The sequence below is a fragment of the Hordeum vulgare genome, chromosome 7H (assembly GCF_904849725.1).
Source record: "Hordeum vulgare subsp. vulgare chromosome 7H, MorexV3_pseudomolecules_assembly, whole genome shotgun sequence".
Taxonomy (NCBI): Eukaryota; Viridiplantae; Streptophyta; class Magnoliopsida; order Poales; family Poaceae; genus Hordeum; species Hordeum vulgare.
The window spans coordinates 137,693,940-137,717,820 of NC_058524.1; the positions used below are offsets into that span (position 1 = coordinate 137,693,940).

The 23,881-nt window shown below is 41.9% G+C and overlaps 1 protein-coding gene across 2 annotated transcripts; it reads left to right on the plus strand.

Annotated features, from left to right (window-relative positions):
- The first annotated feature begins 524 nt into the window (after positions 1-524).
- On the plus strand, positions 525-22,048 carry LOC123409201 (proteasome activator subunit 4). 2 transcript variants are annotated; one of them, XM_045102164.1, is made up of 35 exons: positions 526-884; positions 2,643-2,745; positions 2,841-2,953; positions 3,035-3,157; positions 4,045-4,146; positions 4,236-4,401; positions 5,366-5,482; positions 5,829-5,896; positions 5,981-6,082; positions 6,181-6,397; positions 6,535-6,762; positions 6,855-6,982; positions 7,083-7,200; positions 7,304-7,519; positions 7,598-7,747; positions 7,848-7,924; positions 8,007-8,224; positions 8,574-8,787; positions 8,898-8,977; positions 9,047-9,164; positions 9,242-9,412; positions 9,761-9,929; positions 10,003-10,046; positions 10,246-10,288; positions 10,370-10,515; positions 16,983-17,077; positions 17,242-18,140; positions 19,311-19,565; positions 19,646-19,741; positions 20,104-20,282; positions 20,645-20,726; positions 20,963-21,084; positions 21,186-21,278; positions 21,523-21,676; positions 21,756-22,048. In XM_045102164.1, exons 1-35 carry the CDS (start codon positions 724-726, stop codon positions 21,795-21,797), a joined length of 5,409 nt encoding a protein of 1,802 aa, XP_044958099.1. In that variant the 5' UTR covers positions 526-723; the 3' UTR covers positions 21,798-22,048. The 2 variants fall into 2 exon arrangements, with proteins under 2 accessions (XP_044958098.1, XP_044958099.1); XM_045102163.1 differs by having other exon boundaries at positions 525-884; positions 5,829-6,082.
- Positions 22,049-23,881: the final 1,833 nt, after the last annotated feature.

The window sequence follows — 23,881 nt, forward strand, 5'->3', positions numbered from 1 at the left end:
CTGGAGCACCGTGAAAACTCGCCAAGACACGGGGTTCGGGGGAGGGGGCAAATCCACGACGAAGTTCATGGGGAGATAGCCTTTGTATCGGCCGTAGGCAGATGGGGCGGCGCCGGAATCATCACGATGGTGGAAGGCACGGTGCGCGAGGGGCTGTTCCGGAGAAGAATATGCCTTTTTCCACCTGACAGGGGCCCGACGCGCCGTTTTCCCTTCCGCCGACGCCCCCGGGCGCCCCCCATCGCGCTGGGTTCAGGCTGAGACCGTCGTGGCCAATTTTGTTCTGAGCCAGCGAAAAACGGGCTCCTGAGACGCAGCTAGGCCATTTTCCCGCACCGACAGAAAAAAGAAGAATGGTGGGGGTACATGTTGGGGGCATGGGTGGAGATGTTCTTAACCAATATGCTCGAAGAATAATTGCACACCGGAGCTCTAGAAGCCTCGTCTTCTAAAAATAAAATACTGGAGTCCACCGTACACCAGGTCCACGCAGCCCCGTAGCCTGCGTCACTGATAACAGGCAACAGCAGCGCCCCCCTGCCTTGGCCGCGGAGCACCGGTCGCCGAAGTCTCGCCCTCTGGCCTCTCTGGTCGTCGTCTTCCCCCCTCGCTCGTCTTGGAGGCGAAGAAAGAACTCGGCCGCCCATAAATACCCTCCTCGATTAAACCCCAACCAGGAACCCACCACCCATTTCCGCTTCCACCCGCAAGCACACAGCGGCGATGCATCTCTACAACGCGTGGCTGCCCCCGGCGGTGGCGGATGCCGCGCGGGGGGAGGCGGCGGCCTTCGCCGGCGCGGTGCGGTCGGCCAGGGACGCGTGGCGCCCCGACGACCCAGACTCGGCCTACGCCACGCTCAAGTGGATCTCCGTGTTCGACCTGTAATTCCCTCGCGCCCTTTCCTCCGTACCGATTCGATTTGATGCCATGCGGTGCGATTCGATTCGCTTTTGGGATTCTGTGCGTAGTCGCCGGTCGCGGTCCTCCTCGTAATCCGGAGAGGTTTTGAGCGAGTTCCATGACTGCGTGTAGCTGAGTGCCGATTTCTCGTGGGCGTGGTTTGAGCTCGGGTTGTGGAATTGTTAGCTGGAGCTTGTTTGGCTAAGCCATGAATAGGATGAACGCTTGTATTGTACGATGAAGTCCACTACTGGAAAACATGTAGTCATAATTGGTTGCCCTTGGTGTACATTTATAGACTGTCACTGTGTTTTTAGGTAAAACACTTGCCACAAGGCTCACGGCCTAAGTTCTAATACCAAGCTCGTTTCTGAGCTTTGCCTGCCTTTTTCAGCATCTTAACAAAAGTTTTGATGATTAATTAGCTCATGAGGTGCTACGTAGCAAGCACAAACTCTTTTGGGTACTCGCATGTAGCTGTGTCCATCATAAGTGATTGGTGGATCAGATTGAGGGATGCCAGGAGGCCCATCTGAAATTATCTCTCTCGGTCTGTGAGTGGTCTGCTTGCAGATGCTAAAGTGTTAGGGTCTGTTTGTAAATATTTATTTATGTTTCTTTTGAATGTAATCAGTGCAAATGCCATCTAATAGACTATGACCCACCTGTTGAGTTAGCATGCTAGTACCCAAAGATGGATACACACTATATTCTGCCCCTTTGTATATTTCAATTTGAATGATTTTGTTACAGTTGGATAAAGTAGACTTCAACCTGTGCCTCTACATGTCGAGCAGCTCCAAAACATATAAACTGTAAAAATGTCGTTGTCGCATTTGATGTGCAGGAAGTACAACTGTAGAAAAACCTAAGATTCTTCTAAAAATATTTCCATTCAAGATACGGAACAGTCACTTTGGTTACATACGGTAGAGAAAAGCAATCATGTTGCTTCAATTTATTTTTGTTTAGATGATTTTGAACGTGCATGTGTGCTTAAATTTATGTTATTTTGCGAGAAAAGTTGTATTATATTACACTGCATGCTTTTCCAATGGTGTTATAGCCTGGCTCTTCATATTTACATGCAATGTTCTGCCCAAGTTGTGTTTTCTAAAATTGTATTGAGTTGTGATATTAATGCAGTGGATTGATCTGTGAAGTAGTATTATAACGACTATGACTTATTAATTGGGCATGTGTTTTGCGAACATGTGTTTTATGAGTAAAATATATAATTTATTTTGTTGATGGGGCCAATGAATTAAACTGCAATGTTGATGGACTATATATGAGATCTAAGACACACAGTACACAGTTTAGATATATGGATTGGATTTTCATTTTTAATATGTGAATGCCTCAGATATTTTTTAATTGACACGGGAATTTATAGTTATTTTCTCTGTGGGGTCTTTGGAGTTAGGCCGTGACTCCACAGGGGTCTCCAATTGATGAATATGCAACGACTAACATGTATCATTTCTTCACATTACCTTATACAAAACCCTTCACTTTGTAATACTGATTAATATATGAAAGTACACATGAGATTATTATAGAATTTTTATGTTATGTGGCACAATTTCCCTTTCTCTCAATAACACAGCAATTTCAATTGTAAATTGAAGTGAGGCTATACTCGGAAGGGCACAACTTGTTTTTGTTGCAACATACTATTTGGTTAATTATCAGGATTTATGTAGCAAATGTTGATGTTTGATTTTTTATGGATTTAGTTTTATTAAAGCAAAGAGTGACGTTGCTCCTGAGGACATACATGCTCTTGTAGAGCTTGGGTTTGGAATATTTCATGCATCACAGAATAAGTTTGTTGTCCAGGTAATGACCTGCCATTAATGATTTATATATGTTTAGTTAAGATCTTTTGTTCTTTGGTGATATACTCTTTTGGTTGGTAAATAATTTGTAACCAGATAAAATGGGGAGGTTTGCTCATCAGGCTTTTCAAAAAGCATGCGGAGAGACTTTCACTTGATGTGCAATGGAGGCCACTTTACGAGACATTGATACAGACCCATTTCAAGAAGTACAGTTCTGAACACACACATATTATCTGGTGTCGAAAGAACTATATGAATTAACATGGTGAATGTCATGTTTATTTCAGAAACATGGGCCCTGAGGGCTGGAAAGTAAGACAGCAACACTTCGAGACCATCACCAGCTTAGTACGTGCCTCTAGGACTTTCTTTCCTGAAGGTGCAGCTGCTGAGATTTGGTTGAAATTCAGGTTTGGCAGTTTCTGTTTGGCATATTCAGCACCAGTGTTTATTTTTCCCCGCATACTGCTGCATTCTTGCTTCTATGCTTCATTGTTTTTTCTTGATTCATTGGCATATTATCCGGTGAAAATGCTAATTGGTCAAAACCCTGTTAAAATCCAACTTGGGACCTATCTCCTTTGATGAACAGGCTCAAGAAGAGAGGGAGACTAGATAACCTTTATTTATTCCTTTCCTTAACAAGATGTACTTGCACGCATCGCTTAACTGAAACTTTCCCAGCAATATTCACTAGCAAATTTTATCTTATTCCCTATCTAAGTAGTTGTTATCTTGTCTCAACTATGGAACCAAAAAGTAAGGAATCATTGTTTTCTAATCAGCGACGGGGTAACACTTGCTATATCTTCTTGTACCGTTTATTGATGGAGAAATGGTGCTTAGCCATGCATATTTGGGTACATGCTAGATTATATGCAAGTTTGGGGACATGTACCATGCCCATGCAAGTTTGGGGCCTGACTTCTGGGACTCCCGAGTGCTATGCTACACCTCTGTTAGGTTAGAGACTTGAGCGTCATGATTGAGCTATTTTAGAGATCTATGATGCGATTCTCACTGTCCTTTTTCCATGATAGGCCCAGTAGAATCTAAAAAAAATGATAAGCCCTATAGGGATATCCATATAAGCAGCTGAATGCTTGTGTTTTAGTTGCACTGTTCTTTTGTTCCTTGTGTTGCTACTATCAACTTTTTTTTATATTACTAGTATGTATAAATAATTAGAAAAATAGCACAAAGTTTATCAATCCTTTCTTATCACCACAACTGGAAATTTGTGCTTGGCGAGTTCTGCCGAAATAGAACTGCCTGACCTGATACTGTATTGGAACAGGCCCTTGCTGGAAAATCCATGGCATAACTCAGCATTTGAAGGTGTTGGATTTGTTAGGCTGTTTCTTCCTGCAAACTTGAGGAACCAGGATCACTTTACGACGTAATTGAAACGGTCACATATTTGATCAGCGAGCTTCCTTATGTTGCTGAACATCTATGCTTTTAACTAACTTTGACACTGATTTGTAGTGATTGGATTGCACAATGTCTACACATTTGGGACTCTGTCACAAATTGCAATTTCTGGGATATCCAATGGGCTGCCATCATAGCACGTTGCATAAAAAATTCCAGATCTATTGAATGGGAGAAGTTTCTGCCGCTATTGTTTACAAGATACTTGAACATGTTTGAGGTATGTCTGGGTTTCAGGTTGAATTCTTAGGTATTTTTTTTATGGGAAGACTGTAGTGAAGGCCCTGATGGTGAGAGGGGGGGGGGATGTTTCCTCTGAAACAAAATAACCAACTTTCTTCAAATGCATTCATGAAGAAATAATAATGAGAAAAAAGTGAAAACATCAAAACAATGATGATCAAGTGAAGGAAGGGGTCGGAAAGATGAGTATAATAAAACTACACACAGAAATGTTTGCTTTTCTAATGATTTCTCCCGAACAGAATATTTTCCACTTTCTTAAAATACTTTCAAGAAGGAATAATGAAAAAAAATGATAAATGATGGAGTGTCTAAAAGGTGAGTACAAAGTCGCAACAAGATTAAAGCAATGTAACATACAAGGAAACATGGAGCTTTATTTGTCTTGGAGGCTTCATACGTCGACCACTTTTTGCCAAAAAAAATCTAATAGTTAGAGGTCTGAACAAGGGCCATTATATTGTATTAAGGGGCATGGAGGTCCATGTATCATCGTTAGATTCATTGCTTCTGATAACTGTTTCTCGCCAAAACACCGCATGCACTGGAGTGCTATAGCAGAGTAGGTGCATAAGAGCACTGCAACGATCACAATATAGTACCAACCATACCTTGTCTGCTATAGACTATTGAAGTACTATAGTGCACTATTCCAAATACTGAGGTGAGTACAATACTACTATGTTCTCTTGGATGTCATCAAATTTCTTGCTAACTCGAGTCAAGCTTATATCCATTCTTAAGTTTTATCAAAGCCAAATCTAGTTGGTACTTAGATTTTGTTTACTGTAAATACCTATTCATATGGTCGGTACATTACAATGTTTATCATATGTTATTCAGCTATCAAATTTAAAATAGCATTATGTATGGTAAATCCATTAAAGTAGGATTACATAATCTTTTGCACAATCATTGATATATTTCGTCTCTCTTGCTAGGTTCCTATATCAAGTGGGAATGGGTCATACCCTTTTCCAGTGGAGGTGCCTAGGAACACACGATTTTTGTTCTCCAGTAAGACCAGATCACCTTCCAAGGCAATTGCAAAGTCTGTTGTAAGCTATCCTTATCCTTTCAACTATTTTATCTTGATGGCTTGTGGAAGATTTTATGCACTTAAGCCTTTAATATTTGATGTCTTGGTATGGGCATAAAATATGCATGAATAATGGGTCCAACTTTCTTATGGTTCTAATCACTTGTTCAGTCACAAGCTAAGAATGTGTGCTGTGTATTATGCTGATAAAGTTATCCGTGTTATTCATGTTTTAGTTCATATGGAACAAACTCGCCAAAGATTTGTTTTTTGCTACAGTATGATATTTTGTAAACATTAAGGCTTGTTGCATTGTTTAACCAAAGCAAGATACGACTAATATTATCTTCTATTTTTGTTTGCAGGTGTACCTTTTGAAGCCTAAAAGTCTGGCACTGGAACAATTTGAGAAGCTCATAAATTTTCTAGAACAGTTTGTCTTCTGGTCCTTGTACTTCTTTTTGCTTGTCACACTGGCTCTTTATTTTGTTTTAACTTATGTCTTTCTGGCATTTAGATTCTATCATCCATCAAATGGGGGTCGCTGGACTTATTCATTGGAGCGTTTTCTGCGGTATCTCGTTTTTTACTTTGAAAGACGTCTTCAACATGAACAATTGTAAGTGATCAATCTTAACTCATGCTGCAGCTTGAAGGATCTTGTACCACATGAGAATTTTATTGCTTGCATCATCTGATTTAATATTGGCAATGTAGTGACACAATGGATGAGACAAATGAGCAGTTCTGTTTGGGAAACGAAGAGAGAGCTGTTTTTATCAAAGTAGTGCTGAAATTACTGGATCGTGGTCAGTACAGCAAGGATGATTCTCTTGCTGAAACAGTATCCATTGCAACTTCAATCCTGTCTTATGTCGAGCCATCCTTGGTGCTTCCGTTTGTCGCAACGAACTTCCAACTAGCCTTGGAGACAGTAAGTTTTAACAATACATGCAGCATACCTGTTACTATTTTTCTTGAGCTTGGATGTCATTAGGACGTGCAGGAGCCCTACAATATGCCAATATTTATAGTTCTCAGTTAACTCGCGGCTTAACTTTTTTCTGACAGACTACTGCCACCCACCAGTTAAAGAATGCTGTCACATCTGTCGCATTTTCTGGACGGGCGCTTCTTCTAAGTTCTTTATGCTCAACTCAATCTGGTGATAGTAGCACGATTGATACACTCTATGATCTTATTGTCACTTCCCTTTCAAATGCATTGCTTGGTATGGATGCCAACGATCCACCTAAAACTGTAGCTACGATGCAATTAATTGGCTCAATATTTTCAAATGTAAGTATTTATATGATTTAACCTTGTCTTTGCACACTGGTTTTATGATATTGGTGTGCAACATTTAGCTAACCATTGTTTGGTGCTTATAGCTGGCTACAGTTGGTGTTAGTGATGATGTGCCTGCTTTCCTCCAAACTTCCTCTCTATCGGATTGGCTAGATGAATTCTTTTGTCGGCTGTTTTCTGTGCTTCAGAATTTGGAATCAAGTAGTGCCATGTAAGCTGTGGTTGCTAAACTCTGTGTTTAAATTGTCATTACTACTGAATTATTTTTTCAGGACATGCTAAATGATATCTTGTTCTTTTTGATGTGGCAGCGCGGAAGGTTACCAGACCTCAATCATGCCAGGAACTTTTCTTGTTGAGGACAGCCCTCACTATTTTTGCATGCTAGAAATACTTCTGGGCAAGTTATCAAAAACCTTATTTAATCAGGTATTGCGCTTTTTTTAATTAAATGCTCTACCTCCTTGTCCTAAAAGGTTTAAACATGTGAAGTTTCTGTCATCCTCATGTTTCTCGATTTTCCAATTGGCAGTCCCTTAAGAAAATTGCCAAGTTCGTCAATGCAAATATCCTTCCTGGTGCCACTTCAGAAGTTGGACTTCTTTGTTGTGCCTGTGTTCATTCATATCCTGAGGAGGCTTCAGTCTACCTTGTAAAGCCTATCTTAATGACTATCATGTCCTCCTTCGAAGGTACCCCCACAACAGGTTATGTTGCAAGAGAAGTTCCTAACAACATGGGTACTAAGGTTCGTTCGAAACCTATAACATTTATTGCTTGAGCTCTTGCATTCATTACACACCAGCTGCGTTGTATGCACATGCAGGCTACACTTTCTCCTGCTCTAGAAACAGCATTGGACTACTATCTGAGGGTTTTGGCTATATCCATCAGTTATGCGGGTCCTGTCTTACTGAACTATAGAGAAGAATTAAAGCACGTAATAATGTCTGCATTCCAGGCCCCTTCATGGAAGGTTTATATTTCCTCTTATCTTTCATACATTTCAACAGACAGTAACCCATTATATGTTACACTTCGAAATGATGAATTCCCTTCTGTTTTGGAATAACCAGGTCAATGGAGCTGGTGATCATCTCCTTCGCTCTGTGCTAGGAAGCTTGGTTTCATTTTATCCACTAGATCAGTATAAGTATGTTGGGCTTATTTACACCTGTCTGGTTTTATCATTTGATCTTTAAAGATGTTATCCAACAAAATTTGTTATTTTGTAGGCCATTTTCTTGTCATCCCATTGCAAATATTATTGAGCCATGGGGTTGTTCAAAAGCTCATCAGGACAGGGAGGTTGAAATGCTTAATTTTCCTCCGAAGTGGCATGATCCGAATCAAGATGAACTATCTTTTGCAAACGAATTGTTAGAATTTCATTTTCAGTCGGCTGTGGAAGATCTTTTGACTATTTGCCAGACGGAAGTTCAGTCTGAGACAGGTACATACATTCTTGTTCTGACCAAGGAGATAACCATGTATGTTTTTTTTTCCGGTTTTGTTATGCATGTACAGGAGACTAATTAGTGCATATATTTATGTATACAAGAATCGGTACATATGTTAAAGTCTGTATGCTAATCTAACAATAAGCTGATTACACCAATCTATGTTAATAATTACTCCCTCTGTGAAGAAATATAAGAGCGTTTAGATCACTACTTTAGTGATCTAAACGTAAACACTCTTATATTTCTTTACAGAGGGACTAAGCTGTTTTTCTTATTTTTGTCATTGTTCTCTTTGCCCGAGTGTCCCCTTGATACCCTGTTATTCTGTTCTTTTGGCAGGAGATGAGAAGGAGCACCTAAAAGTAACTCTATTGCGCATTCATTCTGCATTGCAGGGTGTAATGTCATGCTTACCTGAACTGCGTCCATCATATAAAGATGGGAGGTCCAAGGTAGCAGTGCCCAGTTTCTTTATTGCAGGATCTTCTGGTAGCACCATTGGCAGCTCAGAGATGCGTGAAAAGGCTGCAGAACTTGTGCACATAGCTTGCAGGTAACATACATTCGTACTGCATCCAGTTCTACTTATTAATCATTTGAAAGCTTATTTGCTTTCAGCACTTGCAAGTTTTTTTTGTCTCAGCATTGACAATTCTTTAACAGGTACTTACTAAAGGAAAGAACTGATGATAGTATTCTCCTAGCACTTGTAGTACGTGTGATTGATGCTTTGGTAAACTATGGTATGATAGCTATCTTAGAAACCTGCACACTGTACTTTTGACTGTTTACATGACAGTGTACTGCTGTAGGTAGCTTGGAATATGATGAATGGTCAAGTCACGTTCAAGCTTGGAAGTTAGAGTCTGCTGCCATCATTGAGCCTCAATGCAACTTTATTGTTCCATTCCATGCTCAGGGCAAAAAGAGGTATATATTGGTCCTACACTCTAGTCTGATTCCATTACGTGGATTGTGATTGAAATTCAGTCTCTTATTTTTATTAGGCCTAGATGGGCGCTTGTCGATAAAGCGCACTTGCATAATACGTGGAGATGTTCACAATCATCATACCACAGATACCGTACAGATGCCAATGTAACTCCATCTAGCCTCATGGTTAATTTGGTGAAGGATCTCCTAGATCTCTCACTACACAACTATGAAACTGTTCGCTCGTAAGCTCTCTCTCCCTCTTTATTTACATGTGACCATATAGCTTGCAACTTCTGTTTAGGCTGTTAGTGTGTATTTTCATTCGAGTATTACCATCAGCATTTGCAATACATAGTAACTCGAGAAACTGTTGATTCTGACTAATGTATGTTTCTGTTTTTCTCTGTTTTGGAATATGAACAATGCACAGTTGTGGATATTGATTTGTTTGTAGTTTTCTTTATCTGGCTGATATTGATCATGACCTCATAGCAGAAATGATGTTCTGATCAAATGGTTATGTGGTCATAAATCAATGACCTACTTTACTTTGTTACCATGTTACCATTTTCTAAATTCTTTTAATGCAGGTATGCTGCAAGATCGCTAACAAAAATGTTGAAGCGCTGGCCTTCTCTAATTTCTGATTGTGTTCTTACCCTGACCGAGAATTTGCGTGATTCAAAAGCCCTGGAACATGTGGTGCTTGGTTCTTGCAGCATTCTCGCATCACAAACTGTTTTGAGACACTTGACAACTGTATGTCTATTTCACAATCATATATAAGTTATATCAGTGATGTTAATAATATTAACATCATTGCTCAATGTAGGATTCTGCTTCCCTCTCTTCATTTATCATGGGAATTTTGGGAAGGTAATTGGCAGACACTCTAGGTTTTCCCTATCGTTTCTAATAGCTTAGAACTACCAGTAATGTTTCTTTACACATTACATAAAAGAATATAAGTATTTTACACTCAACAAACAAGGAAAGAGAAGCCTGCAGTATACTTTTGTTAAAAAGAGCACCTTATTGATATTTATGTACTAAATATAATCTTCTTGTTCTGTAGCTCTCATCATGAATCGATAAAGTGTCAGAAAGCTATTACCGAGGTATGTTTCATAAACATGAGACAGAGAAAACTAAAAGATGATATTTGTCACTGAAATATTCTTTATCTATGATATTTACAGCTCTTTGTGAAATACAACATACGTTTCTCTGGAATATCAAGGACTTTTTTCAAGAATTCTCAAAGTCTGGTTGACAGGCCAGGATTTCTTGGATTATTTTCTCAAATTAATGCTTTGGGCTTTGAGACTAACAGTCTACATTGGAGGTAAGCTATATGCCAACTCTATGTCAAAAACTGCCACATCTGTATTAAAATGTAGCACTTGCGTTTTTTTTTACCAAGACATCTGTTTTTTGACAAATATGTCAAACAAATTCCCCCTATTATTTTTCTGGTTCTCTAATTTAATCTTGCCGTAGATAATTTCTCATGAGTTCCACGTGAGGCTTGGTATGGCCAAAAGTGGACAGAAAGAAGGCAATCAAAATTTTCATCTAAATTACGGAAGCCGAAACTTGAACCCAAGACCTCTTGGCTCTGATGCCGTATTAAGTTTTATGCACCAACCAGTAGAACCATACATCCGAACTGATGGAAAAGGTTGGGCAATCCACATATACTTCAATATAGACCACTGTGCAGTGTGGATGGTACTAGAAGCTGGTCAGCTTAAATATGTCTTGCCTTTTCCGAGATGCATGTTTTCGTTGACTTCGAAACTTAGTATTTCTGTTGCTACTGTTATAGTATATGTGGATTGCACTAGCCCTTTCCATCAGTTCGGACTTTTGGTTGCGTTGGCTAGTGCATGAAGCTTAACATGGTATCAAAGCTAAGGTCTTGAGTTCAAGTCCTGGTTTTCGCAATTTATTAAAAAATTGCTGGTAGCCCCCCTTTGTGTCCACGTAGAGGCCTCTTGAGTCATACGTGAGTTTCGCGCGCCGTCGCTCTCTTCCGGTTGCACGTGTTGACTTGTCTTCCCCGTCAGACGTGAGAGGGGGTGTTACAGTATATGTGGATTGCACTGACGTGTTTGTCCAAAGCGTTGCTCTGTAACTGCAAGACTGTAATATAGCTGCATTGTTGCAACAATTCTAGAATTTTGTGTCCCAACCGTTAGGAATAAGCAACTTGTATTCCCATGAGGCCATAGGCCGGTATATATACATGTACAGGTGGTGGACTATATGCAGGAAACCCCTTATATATTGGGATAATTACAGAAGGATACATGACTTGTATTATAACTCTAACACCCCCCCTCAAACTCATGGTGGATGAACAACACTGAGTTTGGAGAGATAAAAGCCATGTTGTGCTCTAGTCTGGGCCTTCGTCAGGAAATCCGCCAACTGTAACTCGGAAGGCACATACTGAAGAGCAACAACCTGATCCTGCACAGCAGCGCGCACATAGAAAGCATCAACACCAATATGCTTGGTGAGCTCATGCTTCACAGGATCGCGCGCAATGCTAATAGCACCTGTACTGTCAGATAAGAGCAGAGTCGGTGTAGTGACAGAAACACCAAAATCCTGAAGTAACCACCGTAACCAAGTCACCTCTGCCGTCAAAAGAGCCATCGCTCGCAACTCAGCCTCTGCACTCGAACGGGAAACTGCAATCTGTTTCTTCGTCTTCCAGGCAATGAGAGAACCACCAAGAAAAACACAGTAAGCAGAAAGTGAACGGCGATCTGAAGGATCACTAGCCCACGTAGCATCCGAATAGGCCTGAAGCTGTAAAGAACTGGAGCGAGGAAAGAATAAACGATGAGAGATTGTGCCCCGAAGATATCGGAGAACACGGAGGAGATGACTATAGTGAACCGATGTGGGAGTAGAGACAAACTGGCTCAGAATATGAACCGGATAAGAAATATCCGGACGAGTGACAGCTAGATAAACAAGACTGCCAACAAGATGACGATAGCGCGTCGGGTCAGGCAGGGGATCACCATCAGTAGCAGAAAGGTGAACATTGAGCTCCATAGGAGTCTCAACAATGCGCTCATCAGTAAGAGCAGCACGAGCAAGAAGATCCTGGATATACTTTTCCTGGGATATAAAAAAGCCATCAGAGGTAGAAGAGACTTCAATCCCAAGAAAGTAGCGAAGAGGTCCAAGATCAGACATAAGGAACTGCTCACTAAGACGAGCCTTGACAAAGGCAATATACTCAGGGTCATCCCCAGTGATGACCATGTCATCAACATAAAGAAGAAGAAGAGTCCGACCACGAGGAGAAAGGTGAATAAATAATGCTGGATCATGAACACTTGGTGAAAAACCAGCGGCAGTCACCACAGAGGCAAACCGCTCAAACCAGGCTCGGGGGGCTTGCTTAAGGCCATAGAGAGAGCGACGAAGACGGCATACCATGCCATCAGGAACAGAATACCCAGGTGGAGGCTGCATGTACACCTCCTCACGCAGCTCACCATTAAGAAAAGCATTCTTAACATCAAGCTGAGAGATAGACCAGTGGCGTGTAGAGGCCACGGCAAGAAGTGTACGAACAGTGGTCATATGAGCCACAGGAGCAAAAGTCTCGTCATAATCACGACCATGCTCCTGCTGAAAGCCACGAGCCACAAGACGAGCTTTGTGACGCTCGAGAGAACCATCGGAGCGAGTCTTTACCTTGTAGACCCACTTACAAGTGATGGGACGAACTCCAGGAGGAAGGGAGACAAGATCCCACGTACCTGTGCGTTCAAGAGCAGCAATCTCCTCAGCCATCGCAAACTGCCATTCAGGATGAACAACAGCCTGATGATAAGTAGTTGGCTCAAGAACAGCAGCTCCAGCGGTGGAAAAGCCTAAGCGATCAACAGGCGGACGAGGACGAGAACGCAAGCCATAAGTAGGCTGAGAAGAGGATGACGGCACATCCAGAGAAGCATTCGCAGAACGTGAACGACGAGTATAACACTGAGGAAAAGATGGAACAATGGAAGGAGGAATCGCTAAAGTAGAATCGGAGAGTGGCGACGAAGAAGTCACTGGAGAGGAAGGTGTAGAATCCGGTGACATGCTAGACGAGGAGACCGTGGAAGATGGTGGCGACAAATCGACTGGAGGTGGAGAAGCAGAGGGAGCAGAATGAGTAGGCAAAGGCTCAACGAGTGTGATAGGCGTGTCAGGAAAAGTGAGAAAAGAGATATCCTCTACTGAAAAAGTCGAGGAAGATGAGCGTGGGTAGAAGGGACGAGACTCATCAAAAGTCACATCCCGAGAGATACGTATCCGACGACCGATAGGATCCCAACAACGATAGCCCTTATGCTCATCACTATAGCCTAAGAAGACACACTCAACAGACTGAGCGGTCAGTTTGGTGCGTTCGCGGGGGGCAAGAAGAACATAGCAAACACAACCAAACAAGCGAAGCGTCGAATAATCGGGAGACCGATCAAAAAGACACTCGAAAGGAACACCACCCTGTAGAGCAGCGGAAGGCTGGAAATTGATGAGATAGGTGGAGGTGGAGACGGCCTCAGCCCAAAAATGCGGCGGGAGAGAGGCAGCAATCATCAATGCACGAGCCGTCTCAAGAAGATGACGATGCTTGCGCTCAGCCACGCCATTCTGAGCATGAGCACCAGGACAAGAGAATTGAGAGAGAGTCCCTTGCTCAGCAAGAACACCACGCAGCATCTTAGAGATATACTCGCCAGCGGAGTCAGCACGAAACACACGAATGGGAGAAGAGAACTGAGTATGAACCATGGCAGCAAAACGCTTATAAATGGACAACACCTCACTACGAGAAGTCATGAAATAAAGCCATGTGTAACGAGAGAAGTCATCTATGAAAATAATATAGTATTTATGACCCCCTTTCGAATCGAAGGGAGCCGGACCCCATACATCGGAATGGACTAAATCAAAAGGACGCTTAGACACTGACTCACTATGTGGATATGGTAACTGAATCTGCTTGCCAAGACGACAACCCTGACACTCTAAGGAGGCATCTCCTGAGACAGACCCCAGAAGACCTCGACGAACTAACGACGACAAACGAGAACCACACAGATGACCAAGTCGATGATGCCATTGCTGGAAAGAACCAGTAGCCGAGGCGACCAAAGCGGAAGAACTGGCGAGAGAATGGGTAGAGGAAGGAACATGAAGCCAGTCCACCTCCCAAAGACCCTCAGAATCACGGCGGCGAGGGCCAGCCCCAACCAGAGTGTGCGTGCGACGGTCCTGGACAGAACAAGCGTCAAGATCAAGGATGACACGACAACCAGAATCAGCAAGTTGAGCAGCGGAAAACAAATTTATGGTAAGTCGAGGAACATGAGCAACATCAGGAACAGAATAAGGAGTGGTAAGAGTGCCTCTACTAACGACAGGAAGGGGAGTACCATCAACGGTGAGGACATGAACAGGAGAAGCAAGCGAACGAAGAGAGGACAGAGTGGAAGAATTAGAAGTCATATGAAAGGAAGCTCCAGAGTCCAGAACCCATGGGGATGTACCTGACTGTGTAGAAGGTGGTTGCTCAGTGCGGGAAGCCTCAGTCACAGAACCAGCAGTACCCGTTGAGGAAGAACCGGAAGCAGCGAGCAGACGCTTAAGTCTCAGAATATCCTGCTCAGTCAAAGCGATGGCTGAAGCTGTCGAGGTAGATGACGAAGTCGCTGGAGATGGTGACCGCGCCTTGCGCAAGTGTTTGTTCTTCGTGTAACAGTGCGGCTCAATATGACCATCATTGTTGCAGTAGTTACAATGTGGACGGGGGCGACCGGAGCCGCCAGAAGGAGTGGAAGAGCGGCGGATCACTCGAGCGAGAAGGGGTCGGTGCAGCAGGTGGCGTAGAAAAAGTCCGAGCAGCGAGCACCGAGGGAACCTCCAGCAAACCAGCACCACGTAGGCGAGTCTCCTCAGCACGAATCTCAGAAAGCGCCTCCATGAGAGAAATACGGCCACGAGCAAACAACTGAGCACGCCGGGGCTCAAACTCCTTACGGAGCCGAGACAGGAACTCGTAGACCCGATGAAACTCCAAGTCGGCCTGGACGGCCTGGCAACAGGCGCAAGTACGACAACCAGCACTGCGAAGAGAATCAAGCTGGCGCCAGATAGCAGAACTCTGTGCATAGAAGGCATCAACAGTAGAGTCACCCTGATGAAGAGCATGCTCCTGACGGACCACGGATAGGTATAAGGCATCACCAGAGGGCTCATAGCGCTGACGAAGGCGGGTCCACATCTCAAAGACAGTAGGAAGGCCCAGAAACTCAGAAGCAAACTGAGGCAGAACACTAGCAGTGAGAACAGCGGCAGCACGAGCATCATCATCAAGCCACTGGGTGTAACCGGACAGAGCATCACGATACACCTGAAGAGCTTCCTCATAAGCCAAGACCTTCTCATCATAAGCACTCACAGCGGCCTCATCAGCAAGCTGAATCGTATCCTTTGCGGCCTGAGAAGCATCCGCAGGAAGAGCCGGTGGGATCGGCGGGGTGGGAGCCATGGGAGGAACCGGACATGGCGGACAAGAGACCTCGCCGGAAAGAAAGCCCCATAGGCGGATGCCACGCATGTGGATGCGCATGAAGCCAGTGAACTCGGTGTAGTTAGTGCCATCAAAAATCACTGGACAACGAGGAACAGCAACGTAACCGGATGCAGCAGACATTTTTTTTTTTTTTGGGTCAACGAAACGCGTCAGACAACAGGACACGATCTGGTGCGGAGGGGCGGCGCGATCTGAGGAGATGGGACGCGGCCGCCTGTGCCTCGAACAGCCTGGAACCGCTGGGATCGGGACAGGCCGAGGCTTCAAGATCCAGCGGCGGCCTCGAGTCGGGACGGCGCCTGGAGCGGGGCGGGACGGGGCGTCGAGACGGGATCCTGCGGGAGCGGCGGCCTCGAGTCGGGACGTCGCCTGGAGCCGCTGGGATCGGGGCGGGCCGGGGCTGCGAGATCCAGCGGCAGCCTCGAGTCGGGACGACGCCTGGAGCGGGGCGGGACGGGGCTTCGAGACGGAATCCTGCGGGAGCCGGCGGGACGTTGCCTGGAGCGGGGCGGGCCGGGGCTTCGGGACGGGATCCTGCGGGAGCCGGCGGGATTGGAGCAGGGACGAGCGGCCGGCGGCTGTGACGGAAAGAGAAGCCGGCGGCCGTGATGGAAAGAGGAACCAGCACGAGTTGCGCGTGCGAAAAAAACCTAGGGCTCTAATACCATGTTAGGAATAAGCAACTTGTATTCCCATGAGGCCATAGGCCGGTATATATACATGTACAGGTGGTGGACTATATGCAGGAAACCCCTTATATATTGGGATAATTACAGAAGGATACATGACTTGTATTATAACTCTAACACCAACAAGATGATGCAGGGCGTATGGAAAATGGGTGGTATCTCTATACTGGGAAGTCTGAATATGTTGTAACCATATATTCAGCTGGCTACTTGAGCACAACATTTCTTCTTGTTGGCAACATGACATGTGAATTGTGATGGGACATGATTCCCATAATTCTGGTGGAACTGGAGGAATTTGTTAATTCTCTAAAGCATTCTTCTGAACTGATTTGTTATTAGAAGCATTCCATATGTAGTAGCACTCCTACAAAGATAATAGTGTGAAATCTACTATTCCTTATTCGTCTCAATAATAACTGTCATGCCACTCTGTCAGGATAAAATGACTATCTTCCCTGCTATTTACATACATTTTACTTAAACTTGTAAGCTGTATACTTTCAGGTACAATCTGATGGCTAATAGGGTACTTCTGTTGCTAATTTTGGCATCTAGAAGTGAGCCTGACATTTATTCACAAATCCTGGCAGAGACTGCTGGTATGCATGGTTTCTCCCGTTGGTAGTTTTTTTCCATAACATTGAAATGAACATGTATGCCATATTTTCATTGTCATTATCTCCAGCTGCATGTTCCTGAAAGAACTTTGGTATTACTTTCATGGGTTTGTCCTTCATTGTTTAAAATGTCTGTTTTATGCTAGGTCATTTCTTAAGAAATTTGAAGAGTCAACTCCCCCACTCAAGGATGCTTGCAATATCTGCTCTGAACACACTATTAGAAGGATCACCTCACAAGGCATCTGTGGAAGATTCACAACAAGCATTAGATCACCCTGAAGAAAGCAATATTTTGTCCACAGGAAAGCTTCTGAATGACATAATCCAGGAGGAAGGATTCATGAATGACACACTAAACAGTCTCTCACATGTACATATTATTTCTGATAGTGATGGTTCATCAAAAGCAAGTTATGGTGCTTCATCATTTCAAAGCGGATCTGATAAAGCAATCACATATTTCTATTTTGATTTCTCTGCCTCGTGGCCATGTACCCCTAGTTGGATTTCTTTAGTGGGCAGTGGCACGTTCTATTCCAGCTTTGCTAAGATATTCAAAAGGCTTATACAACAATGCGGAATGCCAGTAATGTCCTCACTTCAGTCTGCACTAGAAGAATTTCTGAGTTCAAAAGAAAGATCAAGGCAATGTGTGGCGGCTGAAGCTATGGCAGGCATGCTTCACTCTGATGTCACTGGGGATTTGGAGTCTGGGAGTGACTGGTTGATGCTTCAGTTGCAGAAGATTGTGTTAGCTCCATCTGTGGAATCAGTTCCTGAATGGGCATCTTGCATTAGATATGCTGTTACTGGCAAAGAAAGATCTGGAACTCGTGCTCCTGTTCTCAGGCAAAAAGTATTAGATTGCTTATGTACAGCAGTTCCTCAGTCTGTAGCAACTAGCGTACTTGCCAAGAGATATTCATTTCTGTCTGTTGCTCTAATTGAAATTTCTCCACATAAAATGTCCCCTGCAGAGGAGCAGTACCACGTTACAATTCTCAACGAACTGCTTGACAATATGAGTCACTCATCTGCGCAGGTAATGCTAGATCACTTCAATGTGGGGGTACCTTTTTTTTCTAATTCCATTTGTCTTTAATGAAGTTGATACTATGGTCACACGTCAAGAATATTTCCTTGACATATCTAGCAAAATCGGCTGCCCTTTTGTCCTAGGACTTAATTGAGTGTTGCATGTTGTATAGAACATGTTCACACTTAAGCACCCTTCACTAGGATTCAGGGTCTATATCAATGGTATGATATTGCTGTAATCAGGCTTGCTATGTGCTGGATTAGGTTCCTGTAAACTGGATTACACTTATATTAAGTCTTGGACTATCTTTGTGGGTGACTGGCATAATTGTCAGATGTGTCCGAACCAGCTTTGGGGTACCAGAAGATACATAAAGCGCTTATAGGCTTAGACCCTCTTCTGGTGGGTGACTGGCATAATTGTCAGTTGTTCAGATGCATCTTCACTAGCTCTCGGCTACTTGATAAAACACCTTTTGCATGTGAAATTCCGTTGATAAATTCAGTTCATTGCTCCTGGCACAAGTGTAACACTATAACCTCAATTGAAAATGAAGCCTATATTATTAATTGCAAATTAAGAACACATGTCTATTGGAATGTTCAAAATAACATGGAAATGTGACATAAGATACACTCATGCAAAAGTAAGGAAACAATGATCACTAGAAACTGACAAAATATACAAATGACTAAATATGTTTAGCTGTGTTTCTTCACATTCTGTTTAAACATAAATCAAACTGACTTGACAAATGAGGTTGTACAGAATAGAGCTTCAGTGAGAAATGAATCTAAAAATCTTGTACACTAGATATTTCCACTGACAACCATACTAGTTCTCAAACCCCCCATATAAAAAGAGGCCAGTAGAAAAAGAAAAAAAATGCAATGTGGATAGAACAAGTATACCAAGAGAAAAACGAAAAGAAATAAACATATACTGCCACACATTTCAGATTCAAGCCTATCAAAGGTTATGGCAGAATCATATTGCCATGGCTACTCACCATAAATTCCCGCTAAACTCCCCTTCTCATTCCCAATTGGCACTGTCAAAATTTTCTGAAGTAACAACAAGCTTTCGATAATAAATGGAGTCCAGATGTGTAAAGAATATAGTTATCTCCAAAGAAAACAAACTCTTATCCATTTCCTTTCATTTTGATTCCAGGTAAGAGAGGCGATTGGTGTTGCTATGTGTGTCGCATGCTCGAATGTGAGATTAGCTGGTGCACGTTCACCGGGAGTCCTGACAGAACCAACAGGAAATGAATATTGGTCTAAGCGTTTGACAGATGGAGTTACTGAATTGTCTGCAAGTATACAGAACCATAATCAATCTAAGCAACTGGAGTTGGCATCCGATTCATCCACTGCAAATGGCTTGGACAATAAAGAGGAGGCTGATGCTAAAAGAATGGAAACGGTGTTATTTCATAACTTTCTCCAGGTTGATAAGTGTACTATTCCATTGCTTCAGTCTAGGCTTACGTCTTTCTTTTGCAGATTTTCCATTTTATGATTGCATCTCTGAAGTCTGGGAGATCTTCCGTTCTACTAGATGTTATTATTGTGCTCTTCTACCCTGTTCTATCATTACAGGTATGCATTGTGGTAACTTTGCTGTAATGGCCTAACCCAAGCCTTCATGAATGGGATTTTGCCTGTTCACTTGTTTTTCGTGGTATCTTGAGAGAAATAAAAATAATGAAGGGGAAGAATTTCTCTTTTGATTTGCTAACCACATCTTGGAAGTCCAGTAAATCCTTCATCTTTTTGAAGAAAAGTTGAAGTTTGATCCTGCCTACTAAAATACTTCGAAGTTGAGATTTTCTTTTGCGCAGAAGAAAATAAATATGTAAAACCTTCCAGGAGGCCATCTTTTTTGTTTTGTAGAGACGGGTACTAGCAATTGTTAGAATTAGGAGTTCTAACAATTCGACTGCCCTGTTATGTTTTTGCAGGAAACATCAAATAAAGATTTGTCATTGCTCGCAAAGTCAGCTTTTGAATTGCTGAAATGGCAGACTTTGCGGCGCCCTTTTCTTGAAACAGCTATTATGGCTATCCTTTCTTCAGTCAATGATCCCAACTGGCGAACCAGATCAGCGTTGTTATCGTATCTCAGGACCTTTACATACAGGTTCATAACCTCACTTCTGATCGCTATTTTTCCAGTATTAGAATAAATGTTTTTTTAGTCCACAGTGTGTTGTTCCTGTCTAGTTTTATTCTCAGTGTGAAAGAATTAGCTTTGATATTATCCCGTCAGTGTCAAAACCTAGGTCATTGCTGCAAACAGCTCACTTACTGTTTCTATTGTAGTGTGGCATGACTTGTGAAGTGCATTATGACCTATTTTCTCAATAACACGATAGAGACTTAACGTTATCTTGTACTTGCAGATCTCTAGTCTTCTTGATGGGTTAATGTTTCTTAGTTGTCATGTGGCTTTGTGATATTCTCCCAGTGGTCTTGGAACTAATGGAAAGTTAATTGTCACAGGCACACATTCATTCTTTCTGGCTCAGAGAAATCACAAATTTGGCAAACAATCGAGAAGTTACTTGTGGATAACCAAGTTGAGGCAAGTATATTTCTTTATTTGGCCTGTACTCGCTGAACATTCTTTCCCCCTGTTGTGTTATTCAAGAAATGTGTACAATTGTACTCTTGATATGAAAAACATGACAAATTTCAATCTTTCTACTTCTAGCCTTGTCCTTGGTATAATGCATACATATGAGTGTTGTTCTTGCTAAAGCTCCTCTTAAGTGAAGATACCTGCTGCTAATTCTACGAACTTCACCATTCTATACTCAGGTCAGGGAGCATGCTGCTGGTGTTCTTGCAAGCTTAATGAAGGGTATAGATAAAGATTTATCGAAGGACTTCCGTGATAGATCATATGCACAAGCCCAACGTATCCTTGATACGAGAAGAAGGTAAAGTTTGTACTGAATTTGTAATATTACTGTAGTCTTTTTGTGTCACCCCTTGTTCATGTGATAATTGGCTAATACCTGTGAGTGTTTTCACTTCACAGAACTCCAAAGTCGGGCCATTCTGTTGCTACCATCCATGGTGCAGTACTTGCTCTGACGGCTTCGGTGCTTTCTGTCCCATACGACATGCCAAGGTACTCCTGGCCTTACCTTATTTGTTGCATACTCCCTCCGTCCCAAAATTCTTGTCTTAACTTTGTTTAGAAATGAATGTATCTAAATACTAAAACTTGACTAGCTACATTCATATCTAAACAAATCTAAGACAAGAATTTTAGGACGGAGGGAGTAGTAGATAGCAGGTGGCACTGGCAACAGATTTGTTGATAGTTCTATTGCTCCATAATCCACACTTACGTCAGCCCCTGGTCTTTGCAGCTGGCTTCCTGGTCATGTAACACTACTGGCCCACTTCATCCGCGAACCGTCTCCTGTAAAATCTACTGTGACAAAGGCTGTTGCCGAGTTCAAGAGGACACATGCCGACACTTGGAGCATCCAGAAGGATGCCTTCACAGAAGACGAATTGGAGGCAAGCTGAATATCTTCAATTGCTGGTTGTTGCACAAATTGATGCCATTTCTCACAGTTTTGCCTGCTTGCGCTTGCAGGTCCTCCGTGATACATCGTCCTCGTCATCATACTTTGCTTAGATTCAGAGACTGGTATTTTAACAATACAGTGATAGCAGATTTTATGAATTTGGCCAGGAAGAAGACTAGTTGCATTGGTGACAGAAAATTTCATGTTCTTTTCAATCGATGAACTGCCAGTGATGATCATATATTCATAGTTACATACCGTGTATTGTAGTTTCGTCAATAAAGGCTTGTTCTTCATACAGGTGATAGCTTTGATATATGGACTTGAATGAGTATATATATGGAATGTGCTTCTGCAGTCATTATTATTTGTGCTAAGCACCGGATGGCAGAATGTTTATCACATTTTTTTCAGATTATTTGATTTTTTTTTCAATTTTACCGTTCATTCATTTGAGCTCCGGAGCGGAAGAACACTTCCCCCCTTCGTGATGCATTTCTCTCACTTATCCGAAACAAACATGGTTCACTCATACCTATAGACACAACTAATTCATAAAATAAACTCCCGTGAAAAAGTTTCACACGTCTAACCTTTTTGTGTGCAGTCCGACAGCCGGGCGTCATACTATGTAGCGCTTGGCATATAGGCGTTGCATATCTGGCCAATGTGGCATCCGAAGCCACACTGGTGGTTGTGATGTTTAAGTGAAAGGAGCCCGAAAATTGTTTAAGTGAAAGGAGCCCGAAAATTGCAAACGGTGCACGGGCACCATGGTGCCCGTTTTCAAAAATCATATTTCTACAATGCAAAAAAAACTGAAACTTTTTGTGTACACACACAAACATGTATGTTATGTATTTGCAAAATTTCAAATCATTTTACTTTCACACGTGGCATACAAAGAAATGACAAATATGTACTTCTAAATGGGCTTCTTTTTTTGTTATTGGGCCGAAATTTTGTTATTTTTGTACAGCTTACAAATTACATTTTTTCAAAACAAAATTTCACTGATTTGTAATGAATACATATAAGTTTCCATAGAATTATTTTTGATTTTTTTGAAACTTTTAAATATGTTTTTTGATTTTTTATAGAAAAAGGGCACCAAGGTGCGCGAGCACACAAACATCGCACTCGAAAGGAGCCATACTACATTGTATGACACCTAAGAGAAAGAAGCTACACTATCTTATATTAAAACTGATGTAGCTTTTAATTTGTGCATCCGATGAAAACGTGTTTTATATGAATATTGTGTATTTTTCTGTGTTCTACGCAATGGTGGCATTTTTTAACTATGTTAGGATTATTTTTTTGATAAAAACTCTGTTACAAAAATGTGTCATAGTATAACTGACCGAATTTGTTAAGACTTACAAACTTGGCATGATAATAGACATTGACCTATAGCTCTTATGCATTTGCATATTGCATTAGTTTTGCACCACATAATATATACGTTCACGACATGCCAATGTTTTCCATGTTAATCATCTTTAACATGTTCATCTCCTGCATCTAAGTGACTAACATGATATAAATGAAATTCTATTACAGAAAGCCGCGTTTTGTAAAATCCATAGTAAAACTTACTAACATGATATATAAAAAAATTTGTTACTGAAAATTACATAACATGATATGAATCATGGTTGATTTACTATGCACTTTGCAAAATGCAAAGTTTTGTTGACATCTAGGAATATGAATTTAATGAGTGTCAATATCGCAGAACATTGCCTTAAATACTTTAATGTCTACATAGTGACACATATATTTAGTGGGTATGAAAATGACATGAATTTAAAGTAGACATATTATTTTCCAAATTTCATAATTATATCATAATCATATGATGCCATGATTATTTACTATGGATCTTATAAAATGTAATTTTCTGTAATGAAATTTCATTTATATCATGCTAGTCACTTAGTTGCAAGACATGAACATGTTAAAGATGACTAACATGGTAAGCATAGGCATGACATGAACATACACGTTATGTAGTGCAAAACTCATGTAGGATGCAAATGCATAAGAGTTATAGGTCAATGTCTATCATCATGTCAAGTTTGTAAGTCTTAACAAATTCGGCTAGTTATACTATGACACATTTTTGTAACACAGTTTTCATCAAAAAAAATATCTTAACATAGTTAAAAATGCCACCATTGCATAGAACACA

Bases quoted from the DNA above. Each gene is read 5' to 3' on its own strand.
- LOC123409201 (XM_045102163.1), top strand. From the start codon at position 724: ATGCATCTCTACAACGCGTGGCTGCCCCCGGCGGTGGCGGATGCCGCG. The intron at 5,483-5,828 runs GTAAGCTATCCT...TTTTGTTTGCAG, and splicing joins AGGCAATTGCAAAGTCTGTT to GTGTACCTTTTGAAGCCTAA. The intron at 7,201-7,303 runs GTATTGCGCTTT...TCCAATTGGCAG, and splicing joins CAAAAACCTTATTTAATCAG to TCCCTTAAGAAAATTGCCAA.